Genomic DNA, 14,152 nt, shown 5'->3' on the forward strand with positions numbered 1-14,152 from the left:
TTGGACAGGACTGTGGTATTGGTGAATAAGGGTCACTGGATGGAAGGATTGTTGACACATTGCACTGTTATTGTCTCCTTACAGTGAAGGTATGATCAGCAGGGAAGAGATTACTGCCTACTTCATGAGGGGTAGTTCTATCTGCTCCAAACTGCGTCTGGGCTTCCTCCACAACTTTCAGGAAACCACCTACAAGAAGCCCACCTTCTGCGACAGCTGCGGTGGATTTGTAAGTCTCTGCTTCAGTTAGACTGCATTTGTGTAGCCCCCCAAACCCTCCCTCCCTCCCCCCTGCCCTTCCATGATCTCAGGACACCCCAAAGCACTTTGCAGCCAATGAAGTCCTTTTGGAACGCCGTCACTGATCAGGGGAAACGCAGCGGCAAGAGCCCAGCAGAGTAAGATCCCGCAAATGGCAAAGTGGCTGGTGACCATGATTTAGTGGTGTGAACCGGGGGGGGGGGGCGTTGGGGAGGGGTGGTTTGGGGGAGGGGTTATCAATGTTACTCCTTTTCAAAGCAGTGGTCGCAGGATCTTATATGGGGAATCCTTTCGCGGGGCCTCGGTCTGACGCCTCACCCGAAAGACGGCACCTCTGACAGCGCGGCGCTCCCGCGGCGCTGCACCGGGGCGTCAGACCGGAGTCCCTGGAGCAGCTCACCTCAAAAGCGTCACGGAGGTTTGTGAGGGGAGTGGGGGGATGCTGTGTAGGAAAGCCGGTCAGAGGAGGTTCGGAGAGGCTACGGGGGGTTTGGACCACCCATGCTGAGATTCGGGTGGCCCAGGGGTTAGCGCTGCTGCCTCACAGCTCCAGGGACCCGGGTTCAATTCCGGCCTTGGGTCACTGTCTGTGTGGAGTTTGTATATTCTCCCCGTGTCTGCGTGGGTCTCCTCAGGGTGCTCCGGTTTCCTCCCACACCCCAGAGGGTGGAAGCTTCTCTTGGTGTTTCCTCCGGGTGCTCTGGTTTCCTCCCACAGTCCGAAAGACGTGCTGGTTAGGGTGCATTGGCCGTGCTAAATTCTCCCTCAGTGTACCCGAACAGGCGCCGGAGTGTGGCGACGAGGGGAATTTCACTTCATTGCAGTGTTGATGTAAGCCTTACTTGTGACACTAATAAATAAAATAAGCTCTCTAATTGCCATTCCTTGCCCCCCGCCCCCCACACACAAACTGTTCCCTCACCCCATGGTTGTCCCCTCCTCCTCCCATGTTGCCCCCAGAACCCCATCTGTCAAAATAATCCCCCAATTTATCAAAACAGTTATAGACATGACAGAGATATTAAGGTGCATGACATGTAACGACTGATAATGTTACAGTTACCTGGCAACAGTTCCCGCTTTGTATGTTTGACAATATACACAGGGCATTGGATGGTGACGTTTACAGTGGGTTTTTCATGTAATAATTAAAATTAATTCTTTTTTTGTTCTTCCTTTGCAGCTATGGGGTGTCATAAAACAAGGATACAGGTGTCAAGGTAAGAAAAATCTTTGCGTTGTCTTCTTCCTCTGAGAATCAGCCCAGCTACCCCTTGGCTAAAGCTGCTGGTTTCTGCCTTGCTTGTTAAGTCCTGATTCTGGTAGCACGATGCTGTACAGGGTGCTGAGTTATACAGGACAGGAAGGTCACAGATTAAACCACTTCCAGGCCTTTTGGATCAAGTGTCGCAACGCTAAGATCAAGTGGCGCACGGTGGCGCTGTGGTTAGCACTGCTGCCTCACGGAGCCAGGGGCCCGGGTTCGATTCCCGCCTCGGGTCACTGTCTGTGTGGAGTTATTCTCCCAGCGTCTGTATGAGATTCCTCCGGGTGCTCCGGTTTCCTCCCAAACTCCAAAGATGTGCAGGTTAGGGGGATCGGCCATGCCATGATCATAATAAATGGCGGAGCAGGCTTGAAGGGCCAAATGGCCTCCTCCTGTCTTCTATGTCTCTATGTTTAAGTTGACCCTAGTGTTAGGGGGATTAGCGAGGTAAATATGTGGGGTTACGGGAATAGGGCCTGGGTGGGATTGTGGTTGGTGCAGGCTCGATGGGCTGAATGGCCTCCTTCTGACTATATGGATTCTATGATTATCCCCCTGTTTCATTCAACAAGCCCAAAATGAGTTGGAGTGACTTGTCAGCTTGGATCTAGTTTGTTCCTGTGGGGACCGCAAATCGGATTTGAATGGGATTGGTTTTCGGAGCAAGCAAGGAGATGGATTAAGTGCTCGCCCTGCCCACCCTGCTGACTGGCTTTGTAACTCTGAGAAATTAATACTTTTTTAATAAAGATCACAGAATAGCCCCCTCCACCCGAGGCCTCCATTTTCATATTAAAAGGGACCTACATCTGGCAGTGTTTCTAACTCCCAGCTAGACAGAGCATTGTGCAGTGAAGCACTATGGGATATTCTGAGGCCCCTCGATGGCCATCTGTGGTAAATTTGTAGTTTGTATCCCCCTCCCACCTGAGATCTGAGAGGTGACCAGAGTCAGATTTTGATTTGATTTATCATTGTCACATGTGCTGGCCTTGGAGGAGGTCCAGAGCAGGTTCACAGGAATGATCCCAGGAATGAAGGGTTTGTCATATGAGGAGCGGTTGAGGACTCTGGACCTATACTCGATGGAGTTTGAGAAGGATGAGGGGGGGGGATCTATTTGAAACTTACATACTACTGAGAGGCCTAGATAGAGTGGACGTGGAGAGGATGTTTCCACTAGTGGGAGAGACAAGAACTCGCGGGCCCAACCTCAGAGTGAAGGGACGCTCCTTTAAAACTGAGTTGAGGAGAAATTTCTTCAGCCAGAGAGTGGTGAATCTGTGGAACTCTTTGCCGCAGAAGGCTGTGGAGGCCAGGTCATTGAGTGTCTTTAGGACAGAGATAGATAGGTTCTTGATTAATAAGGGGACCAGGGGTTACTGGGAGAAGGCAGGAGAATGGGGATGAGAATCATATCAGCCATGATTGAGTGGCGGAGCAGACTTGATGGGCCGAATGGCCTAATTCGGCTCCTGTGTCTTATGGTTTTATGGTCTTATACATTGGGATACAGTACAATTATTGTTTCTTGTGAGCTATACAGACAAAACACATCGTTCATAGAGTACAGAGGGGAGAAGGAAAGGAGAGAGTGTAGAATGTGGTGTTACAGTCATAGCTAGGGTGTAGAGAAAGATCAACTTAATATAAGGTAGGTCCATTCAAAAGTCTGACAGCAGCAGGGAAGAAGCTGTTCTTGAGTCGGTTGGTACGTGACCTCAGACTTTTGTATATTTTTCCCGAAGGAAGAAGGTGGAAGAGAGAATGTCCGGGGTGCATGGGGGGTCCTTGATTATGCTGGCTGCTTTCCCGAGGCAGCGGGAAGTGTAGACGGAGTCAATGGATGGGAGGCTGGTTTGAGTGATGGATTGGCATTGAGTATATTCAAGATGGTGGTCGATAAAAGGAGAGAGATACGGGGAGAGGGTGAGAATGTGGAAAGACAACCTCAACTGTACTGAATGGCAGGGCAAGCACGAAAGGCCTACTCCAGAGCACAAGTAGACTCAAATGGACTCGAGACATTCATTCAGTTTGTGAACAAGGCAATTAAGGATGGGCAATAAATACTAGCCTCGCCAGTGATGCCCACATAGAATCATACAGCGCAGAAGATGCCCTTCGGCCCATCGTGTCCATGCCAACATGCGAGAAACACCTGAACTCCCCCCTAATCCCATCTGCCAGTGCTTGGCCCATAGCCCTGAATGTTACGGTGTGCCAAGTGCTCATCCGGGTACTTTTTAAAGGATGTGAGGCATCCCACCTCCACCACCCTCCCAGGCAGCGCATTCCAGACCCTCACCACCCTCTGGGTAAAAATGTTTTTCCTCACATCCCCCCTAAACCTCCCGCCCCTCACCTTGAGCCTCTGTCCCCTCGTAACTGACCCTTCAACTAAGGGGAACAGCTGCTCCCTATCCACTCATGGAATCATAGAATCCCTACAGTGCAGATTCGGCCCATTGAGTCTGCACCGACCACAATCCCACCCAGGCCCTATTCCCGTAACCCCGCATATTTACCCTGCTAGTCCCTGACACTAGGGGCAATTTAGCACGGCCAATCCACCTAACCTGCACATCTTTGGACTGTGGGAGGAAACCGGAGCACCCAGGGAAACCCACACAGACACGGAGAAAATGTGCAAACTCCATACAGACAGTGACCCAAGGCCAGAATTGAACCTGGGTCCCTGGCGCTGTGAGGCAGCAGTGCTAACCACTGTACCACCGTGCCACTCTGTCCCATGTCCCTCATAATCTTGTACACCTCGATCAGGTGGCCCCCTCAATCTTCTCTGCTCCAGAGAAAACATCCCAAGCCTACCCAACCTCTCTTCATACTGAAATCCCAGGCAGCATCCTGGTGAATCTCCTCTGCACCTCCTCCAATGCGTTCACGTCCTTCCTATAATGTGGCGACCAGAACTGCACACAGCTGTGGCCTCACCAAAGTTCTGTACAACTCCAACATGACTTCCCTGCTTTTGTAATCTATGCCTCGATTGATAAAGGCAAGTGTCCCCTATGCCTTTTTCACTATCCTACTAACATTCCCTTCCGCCTTCCCGTGAATGAATGAAAGGACCACTCTTTGGGTAAAACTATTTCTCCCGATTGGATTCATCCTGGGTGGAATTTTCCAGCCGTGCTCAATCCGAAACCGGAAAATCCCACCCGAGGTCGACAGACCCCGCCCTCCCCTCGCTCCCCCCCCTGCCCACTACGATTCCCGTGGCAGGAGGAACGGGAGAATTCGCCCCTTTATGTCCACTAGTTCTGTTCGCATCTAGTGGATACATCTTTTCCAGGTCAGTCGGGACCGAGTGACAATGTGGCTGGGCCTCTTGTCCAATTAATGCTCTGGAGAAGTGAGTTCAAATCCCGCCAAGGCAGCTGGGCTGGGAGGGAATTTAAATTCAATTAATTAATTAAAATGCTGCTCTCATAAGTAATGATCACCAAAGAGCCAGATTGTTAGAAAAACCCAGCTGGCTCACTAATCGGGGCTTAATGGTGACGTCACCGGTCCAGTTATCTCGAGGCACAGGTTGACACGGGTTCAAATCCCACCACGGCAGCTGGTGGAATTTAAATTCAATTAATAAAAATCTGGAATTGAAAGCGAATCTCCGCGACCGTGAAATCATCATCGATTGTGGAAAAAAACCCATCTGGTCCCTAATGTCCCTTTCAGGAAGGAAATTCCCCCTTCCAAGCGCCAAATCTCAAAGTAGATAAGTCAACCTTGGGGGCGGCCCGGTGGCACAGTGGTTAGCACTGCTGCCTCACAGGGGGCCCGGGTTCCATTCCCGGCTTGGGTCACTGTCTGTGTGGAATTTGTAATCTCAATTCTATTTGATTTGATTTATTATTGTCACATGTTTTGGGATACAGTGAAAAGTACTGTTTCTTGTGCACTGTACGGACAAAGCATACCGTTCATAGATACATAGAGGAGAAGGAAAGGAGAGGGTGCAGAATGTAGTGTTACAGTCATAGCCAGGGTGTAGAGAAAGATCAACTTAATATGTGGTAGCACAATTCAAAAGTCTGACAGCAGCAGGGAAGAAGCAGTTCTTGAGTCGGTTGGTACGTGACCTCAGACTTTTGTATCGTTCAGCTCTGACAAAGGGTCATCCAGACTCAACACTGGCTCTATTCTCTCTCCACAGATGCTGTCAGATCTGCTGAGATTTTCCAGCATTTACTATTTTTGTTTCAGATTCCAGCATCCGCAGTATTTTGCTTTTATTTGAGTCTCTTTTACCCGCTGGAAGAGAGTATGTCCGGGCTGCCGGCTGCTTTTCCCGAGGCAGTGGGAAGTGTGTAGACGGAGCCAATGGATGGGTGGCTGGTTTGCGTGATGGACTGGACTACATTCACAACCCTTTGTGGTCTTGGTCAGAGGCCAAGTATGGTATGGCAGGGGCCATACCAAGCTGTGATACACCTGGAAAGGATGCTTTCTATGGTGCATCTGTAAAAGTTGGTGAGATTCACCAATGGGAACAGTTTTTCCCTATCTAGAACAAAGAACAAAGAACAAAGAACAATACAGCACAGGAACAGGCCCTTCGGCCCTCCAAGCCCGTGCCGCTCCCTGGTCCAAACTAGACCATTCTTTTGTTACCCTCCATTCCCACTCCGTTCATATGGCTGTCTAGATAAGTCTTAAACGTTCCCAGTGTGTCCGCCTCCACCACCTTGCCCGGCAGCGCATTCCAGGCCCCCACCACCCTCTGTATAAAATATGTCCTTCTGATATCTGTGTTAAACCTTCCCCCATTCACCTTGAACTTATGACCCCTCGTGAACGTCACCACCGACCTGGGGAAAAGCTTCCCACCGTTCACCCTATCTATGCCTTTCATAATTTTATACACCTCTATTAAGTCTCCCCTCATCCTCTGTCTTTCCAGGGAGAACAACCCCAGTTTACCCAATCTCTCCTCATAACTAAGCCCCTCCATACCAGGCAACATCCTGGTAAACCTCCTCTGCACTCTCTCCAAAGCCTCCACGTCTTTCTGGTAGTGTGGCGACCAGAACTGGACGCAGTATTCCAAATCTCTTCTGATTTTGGTCAAATATTCTCCCAGTCTTTCTTGTATGGATATTAGAGGCTCCAATTTTCTTCCATATCCATGAATCACTGCCACTCTTCAACTGGCATGTGCTGGAAGGTTCTGCAGGTTAATATTCAATCTGCTTAACCAAGTTATGAAGGTACCTTCATTTGTTGGCAAGTTCTGGAGTCGGATTTGAAGTGGAGATGCCGGCGTTGGACTGGGGTAAACACAGTGAGAAGTTTAACAACACCAGGTTAAAGTCCAACAGGTTTATTTGGTAGCAAAAGCCACACAAGCTTTCGGAGCCACAAACCCCTTCTTCACCTGAAGAAGCCTTCACCTGAAGTTCAGGTGAAGAAAGGGTTTGAGGCTCCGAAAGCTTGTGTGGCTTTTGCTACCAAATAAACCTGTTGGACTTTAACCTGGTGTTGTTAAAGTTCTTACTTAGTCGGATTTGAACCCAGGGCTTCTGCCTCAGAGGCAGAGATGCCACCCACTGCGCCAAAACATCCCCTTACCCTCCTGACCACTACTGACTTAATCTTTCCTCTTATGACAGACCTGCCATCCCAGGAATCAGCCTGGTAAACCTTCGCTGTACTCCCTCTATAGCAAGGATATCCTTCCTCAGATAGGGACTGCACACTATACTCCAGGTGTGGCCTCACCAACGTCCTATACAATTGCAGCAAAACATCCCTATCCCTATACTCAAACCCTCTCTCTATGAAGGCCAACATACCATTTGCCTTCTTCACTGCCTGCTGTACCTGCGCGCTTACTTCCAGTGACTGATGCACGAGGACACCAAGGTCTCGCTGAGTATCCACCTCTCTCAATTTACACCCACTCAAGTAATAATCTGTCTTTCAATGTTAGTCTACCAGCGTATTGAGGCCATGTAGAGGAAGCACCTCCCATATTTTGTTCATTTTGGAAGGGAGAACAGAAGAACAGAGTATTATTTAAATGGAGAAAAACTGCAGAAAGCTGCAACACAAAGGAACTTGGGGAGTACTTGTGCACGAAACACAGCAAGCTGGCACCTAGGGTACAGCAGGTTATCAGGAAGGCTAATGGAATGTTGGCCCTTATTTCAAGGGGGTTGGGATATAAGAGTGGGGAAGTCTTGCTGCAACTGTACAAGATACTGGTGAGACCACATCGGGAGCACTGGGAGCAGTTTTGGTCCCTTATTTAAGGAAAGATATTATTTCATTGGAGGCAGTTCAGAGAAGGTTCATTAGGATGATCCCCGGGATGGAGGGATTGTCTTAATGAGGAAAGGTTAAACAGGTTGGGACCCATTGGAATGTAGAAGAATGAGAAGTGATCTCATTGAGATACATTGGATTCTTAAGGGGCTTGACAGGGTAAATACTGAGAGGATGTTTCCCCTCATGGGAGAGTCTAGGACCAGAGGGAATAGTCTCAGAATAAAGAGGCGCCAATTTAATACTGAGATGAGGAGGAACTTCTTCTCTCAGAGAGTTGAGAGTCTTTGGAGCTCCTTACCACAGAGAGCTGTGGGAGGGAGAGACCAGGGGTGAGATTTTCCAGCCGCGCTCACCGCAGGACTGGAAAATCCCACCCGAGGTCAACGGACATTTGCATGGCCTGTGTCCCGCTCGCTCCGATTCCCATGGCGGGCGGGACAGGAAAATTCCGCCCCTTGTGAATATTTAAGGCGGAGTTAGATAGATTTTTGATCAGTAAGGGAATCGGGAGTTACGGGGAAAGGGCAGGAAAGTGCGGAATGTCGGAGCAGCCATGATCCTGTTGATTGGCGGGACAGGCTCGAGGGGCTGAATGGCCTCCTCCTGTTCCTACTTCTTACGGTTTTATCTCCATGTTGGCCTCTGTGTCTGAAAAGGGAGTGTATTTATTCCCCAGCGCTGACGTTCTTTACCTTCTCGATGGAATATCTCACTGCGGTTTAGTTGTGTCATGTCTGACCAGGGCAGACTCTCGCTGACTTGTACTTTTCCCCTCTCCGCAGACTGCGGGATCAACTGTCACAAACATTGCCGAGACATGGTGGTGCTAGAATGTAAGAAGCGTAACAAGAGCCTCCAGAGTGACAGCACGCTCCCCATGACCCTCTCGCTGTTAACACCCGTTCCTCAGAAGAGCCAGAGTACCGGTAAGTCCCTCCTGTTGACCAGCAACACGCATCAACCATCACTTACTAACCTGTTCAGTGACTGGAACTCCAGGGGTGGAATCTTCCTGTCCCGCCCGCCACGGGAATTGTAGCGGGCGGGACACGGATCATAAGTTCATAAGATATAGGAGCAGAATTAGGCCATTCGGCCCATCGATTCCGCTGCGCTATTCGATCATGGCTGATATGCTCCTCATCCCCATTTTCCTGCCTTCTCCCCATAACCCTTCAACCCATTACCAGTTAAAAATCTGTCCAACTCCTCCTTAAATTTACTCACTGTCCCAGCATCCACCGCACTTTGGGGCAGCGAATTCCACAGATTCACAACCCTTTGGGAGAAGTAGTTTCTCCTCAACTCTGTTTTAAATTTGCTGCCCCTTATCCTAAGACCTCTCGTCCCAGAATGCCCCACAAGAGGAAGCATCCGCTCCACGTCTACTTTATCCATATCTTTTATCATCTTGTAAACCTCAATTTGATCTCCCCTCATTCTTCTAAACTCCAGAGAGTATCGGCCTAAACTGTTCAATCCCTCTTCATACGGCAAACCCCTCATCTCTGGAATCAATCTAGTGAACATCCTCTGAACTATGCAAAGGTCCGTTAACCTCAGGCAGGATTTTCCGGTCTCGGGGCAAGCGCAGCTGGAAAATCCCGCCCCGTGTGTACATGTGGATCCAGCAACTTTGCTGCCTGTGTCGAGCTTTTTATAGTTTGATTTGATTTATTATCACATTTTGGGATGCAGTGAAAAGTATTGTTTCTTGCACTATACAGACAAAGCATACCATTCAGAGAGTACATAGGGGAGAAGGAAAGGAGATTGTACAGAATGTAGTGTTACAGTCATAGCTAGGGTGTAGAGAAAGATCAACTTAATGCAAGGTAGGTCCATTCAAAAGTCTGATGACAGCAGCAGGGAAGAAGCTGTTCTTGAGCCGGTTGGTGCGTGACCTCAGACTTTTTTGTATCTTTTTCCTGCTGGAAGAAGGTGGAAGAGAGAATGTCCGGGGTGTGTGGGGTCCTTCATTATAGAATCAAAGAATCCTGCATGCAGAAGGAGGCCATTTGGGTCTCCACCGGCTTTCCAACCCAGTTCTACCCCCCACCCTATCCCCATAACCCCACGTATTTACTCCATTAATCCCCCAAAACTACACATCTTGGGACACTAAGGGGAAATTTAGCATGGCCAATCCACCTAACCTGCATATTTTTGGACTGTGGGTGGAGCACCCAGAGGAAACCCACGCAGACATGGGGAGAACGTGCAGACTCCACACAGACAGTGACCCAACCCGGGAATCAAACCCTGTCCTGGAAACACGTTGAGCGATGTTACCAATGCGCATTTTGCCTTCTGTTCTGAGGGGCTTATTGGCAGCAACTGAAACTCTCTGTCTCAACATGTCTGTTGAGCGAGTTGTTGTTATTCGCCGTCAGAAAAGGCGATGGAAGCAGTGTTTTTTCCCCCAACGGGAATTGGATAGTTGCTTGCGGTGGCAAATATTTATTTAGGCGGGATGGAATTGGATTGCAATGAAGTTACTGTGAAAATCCCCTAGTCGCCACACTCCGGCGCCTGTTTGGGTACACTCAGGGAGAATTTAGCACGGCCAATGAGCCTAACCAACACATCTTTCGGACTGTGGGAGGAAACCGGAGCGCACGGAGGAAACCCACGCAGACACGGGGAGAATGTGCAGACTCCGCACAGACGGTGACCCAAGCCGGGAATCGAATCCGGGTCCCGGGAGCCGTGAGGCAGCAGTGCTAACCACTGTGCCACCGTTGCCATTCCTCCGCAGTCGCTGGGTCTAAATCCTGGAAGTCTCTCCCTAACTTGGGAGTGCCTACACCCACGTGGAACTGCAGCAGTTCAAGAAGGCGGATCACCCACCACCTTCTTGAGAGGCAATTAGGGATGGGCAATAAATGCTGGGTCCTGCCTCTGAGCCAGAAGCTGCGGGTTCGAGTCCCACGCCAGGACTTGGCGGCAAAGGAAGGTGGGGTTCATAACGCGGCCAAATGAGGTTGAGTGTCTACCTGCAAATCCTTCCAAACACGGCAATGGCTGGCGGTAAGAACGGGAAAGACCTCTGGTCAGCCACACTTGATGTGGAGTGAAGCCCCCTCAAGGTATAAGCCCCCCGATGACAGACTAGCGACTTGTGCCGGGAATGACTAGCTATAGAAACAGACGAAAGTCTGCCTTAGCGCGTCACTGGATGCAGGAAGAGAATTGGAACTGGTAACCCGGTATAACTGTGGCACGACCTCTTCACTTCGATAACATACTGATTGTTAGACTCTGCCATTTGCAGTGAGCTGAAGTAAGATTAATTCTTATTAGAAAGTGCGACTGTGAGGGCGTGGAATATATTACTGCCTTCTCTCTTCTTAACCCTACTGGTGCTGGGAGTGTCGGGGTTTTAAAAAAATATTTAACTGCGGCACTGGTGGCCCAAAGTTCAACAAAGCTGAAACTAAACTGCAGGCCCAGACATAAACCATTCTGTTTGAGTTTGCAGGGATGCGGGGCGAGAGTGAGTCGAGGGCCAGCAGGAACGCACTGGGCTGAATAGCCTCCTGCCTGCGCTACAACCGCTCTATGATCCTAACTCGCGCCTGATCTCCTGCGTGAGTGGATTCGCGGTTTGCCCTGGCGCTGCCCCCTTCCCCCATTCCCCCCTTCCTCCCTTCCCCTCCCCCCTCCTCCCCCCCCCCCCCCCTCCATTACACCCGCCCCCGTCTTCCCCCCAGGGCAATACTGAGGGAGGGCTGCACCATCAGTGCTCCTGCTAACATTTACCTCACAACCGAAACAGGACCATTACCTCCTTACTGATAGCGGGATCTTGCTGTGCCTGAATTGGTTGCCGTTGTTTTCCACATCACCCGGGCAAAAATCCAGAAATTTCCCAAGTGCCCCTTTCCCGTTTATGATCCCGCTGCACTCTTTGTTACTCATCCTTGGGACACGGGCGTCGCTGGCTGGGCCAGCATTTATTGCCCATCCCTAGTTGCCCTTGGAGGGCAGTTGAGAGTCAACCACATTGCTGTGGCTCTGGAGTCACATGGAGGTCAGACCGGGTAAGGATGGCTGATTTCCTTCCCTAAAGGACATTCGTGAACCAGATGGGTTTGTCTGACGATCGACAATGGTTTCACGGTCCTCAGTAGATTCTTAATTCCAGATAATTTTTATTGAATTCAAATTCTACCCTTCAATTCAATTGCCCTTTGAGAAGGTGGTGGTGAGCTAATGGCTCACTGCAGTCCACTATAAGAAACCAATTTAACATTATCAGTATCAAATATAAAGTCAATGGACGGCACGGTGGCACAGTGGTTAGCGCTGCTGCCTCACAGCGCCAGGGACCTGGGTTCAATTCCCGGCTTGGGTCACTGTCTGTGTGGAGTCTGCACATTCTCCCCGTGTCTGCGTGGGTTTCCTCCGGGTGCTCCGGTTTCCTCCCACAGTCTGAAAGATGCGCTGGTTAAATGCGTTGGCCGTGCTAAATTATCTATTAGTGTCAAGGGGATTAGCAGGGTAAATATGTGGGGTTACGGGGATAGGGTCTGGGTGGGATTGTGTTTGGTGCAGGTTCGATGGGCCGAATAGCCTCCTTCTGCACTGGAGGGGTTCAACCATTCTCCAAGTTGAGCTCCGAATGTGGCTTATTTCACGGTCACAGGGTTCATGCGCGAGGACCCGTCCTCCAAAGGTGACGGCCCTCGGACGGTGCAGCATTCCCTCAGTACGGATATGAGCCTGGTTCTGCAGGCCGAGATCTCCGCTGGGGAGATCAGAGCCACGGACCTCTGGCCTCGAGGGAAGCCTGGGACGCGCTGAGGTACAGTTGACACCTCGAAAGCGAGCACTTGAGAAAATAAAATCAAAACGAATCGAAGCAGACAGTCAGGAGAGAGAAAACGAAAACAGATTCGCCACCCCACTTGTTCAATATTAGGTCATGGCCCATTTAGGACACCACAATTTTTGTTATTCAGCCAGATCTCATGTAAATGAGGTTCTGTAACAATGCCAACAGCTTTCTACTAATGAGTCATTAAACCACTGTTATCTGACAGTCGTTCGATGGACCTGTGACACACACACACACACAGTGCGAGCAGCTATCGGGTGGATCTCTGAGGCACTAATTGATGGCTATCGAGGGCACACATTTGCTTGGCCGAGATGCACAGACCCTGAGACCATTGGGAAATGCAACCCCTTCAGTCCCAGACTGTCGCCCACTGACACAGCTTAATCCTCGATCGATCATACAATCCCACAGTGCAGGAGGAGGCCATTTGGGCCATCGGGTCTGCACCCTGTCCCCATAACCCCACAAATTTAACCTAGCTAATTCACTGACACTAAGGGGCAATTTAGCACGGCCGATCCACCTAACCGACACATCTTTGGACACTAAGGGGCAATTTAGCATGGCCAATCCACCTAACCTGCACATCTTTGGACACTAAGGGGCAATTTAGCATGGCCAATCCACCGAACCTGCACATCTTTGGACACTAAGGGGCAATTTAGCATGGCCAATCCACCTAACCTGCACATCTTTGGACACTAAGGGGCAATTTAGCATGGCCAATCCACCTAACCTGCACATCTTTGGACACTAAGGGGCAATTTAGCATGACCAATCCACCTAACCTGCACATCTTTGGACTGTGGGAGGAAACCGGAGCACCCGAAGGAAACCCACGCAGACATGGAGGAGAACGTGCAAACTCCACAAAGTCACTCGAGGCCGGAATTGAACCCAGTTCCCTGATGCAGTGAGGCAGCAGTGCTAACCACTGTGCCATAGAATCCCTACAGTGCAGAAGGAGGCCATTCGGCCCATCAAGCCTGCACCGACAACAATCCCACCCCAGGCCCGATCCCCATTCCCCCATGTATTTACCATGCTAGCTCCCCTGACACTAAGGGGCAATTTAGCCTGGTCAATCCACCTAACTCGCACATCTTTGGACTGTGGAGGAAACCGACGCAGACATGGGGGAGAACGTGCAGACTCCACGCAGACAGTGACCCAAGGCTGGAATTGAACCAGGGGTCCCTGACGCTGTGAGGCAGCAGCACTAACCACTGTGCCACCGTGCTGCCCTAACTGGCTGGTGGAGTCTGATTGGCAGAGGCATTGTCCTGGAGAAGGCAGCAGGGAACAGTAAACGGCCAAGTTTTGGTTCAGCGAGGATTGACCCGGGGAACAGCTGTCCCGCAGCCTCAGTCCTTGGGCTGGCACTCGGGTTTGCACAGTAAGAAGTTTAACAACACCAGGTTAAAGTCCAACAGGGTTTGGGGCAGCGGTTATGGAGCGTTGAGGTTCTACATGGCTGGAAGGTAGGG

At 50.3% G+C, this 14,152-nt stretch overlaps 1 protein-coding gene across 1 annotated transcript in view; it reads left to right on the top strand.

Annotated features, from left to right (window-relative positions):
* Positions 1–12,628, top strand: part of LOC144511498 (RAS guanyl-releasing protein 1-like) — a 136,240-nt gene extending 123,612 nt beyond the window's left edge. The window contains exons 13-16 of the mRNA XM_078241885.1: positions 85–229; positions 1,445–1,481; positions 8,605–8,748; positions 12,471–12,628. Of these exons, the coding sequence (XP_078098011.1) occupies positions 85–229; positions 1,445–1,481; positions 8,605–8,748; positions 12,471–12,628 (484 nt within the window). The remainder of the gene's footprint in view (positions 1–84; positions 230–1,444; positions 1,482–8,604; positions 8,749–12,470) is intronic.
* Positions 12,629–14,152: the final 1,524 nt, after the last annotated feature.

The sequence above is a fragment of the Mustelus asterias genome, chromosome 24, assembly GCF_964213995.1.
Source record: "Mustelus asterias chromosome 24, sMusAst1.hap1.1, whole genome shotgun sequence".
In the NCBI taxonomy this organism is placed as follows: Eukaryota; Metazoa; Chordata; class Chondrichthyes; order Carcharhiniformes; family Triakidae; genus Mustelus; species Mustelus asterias.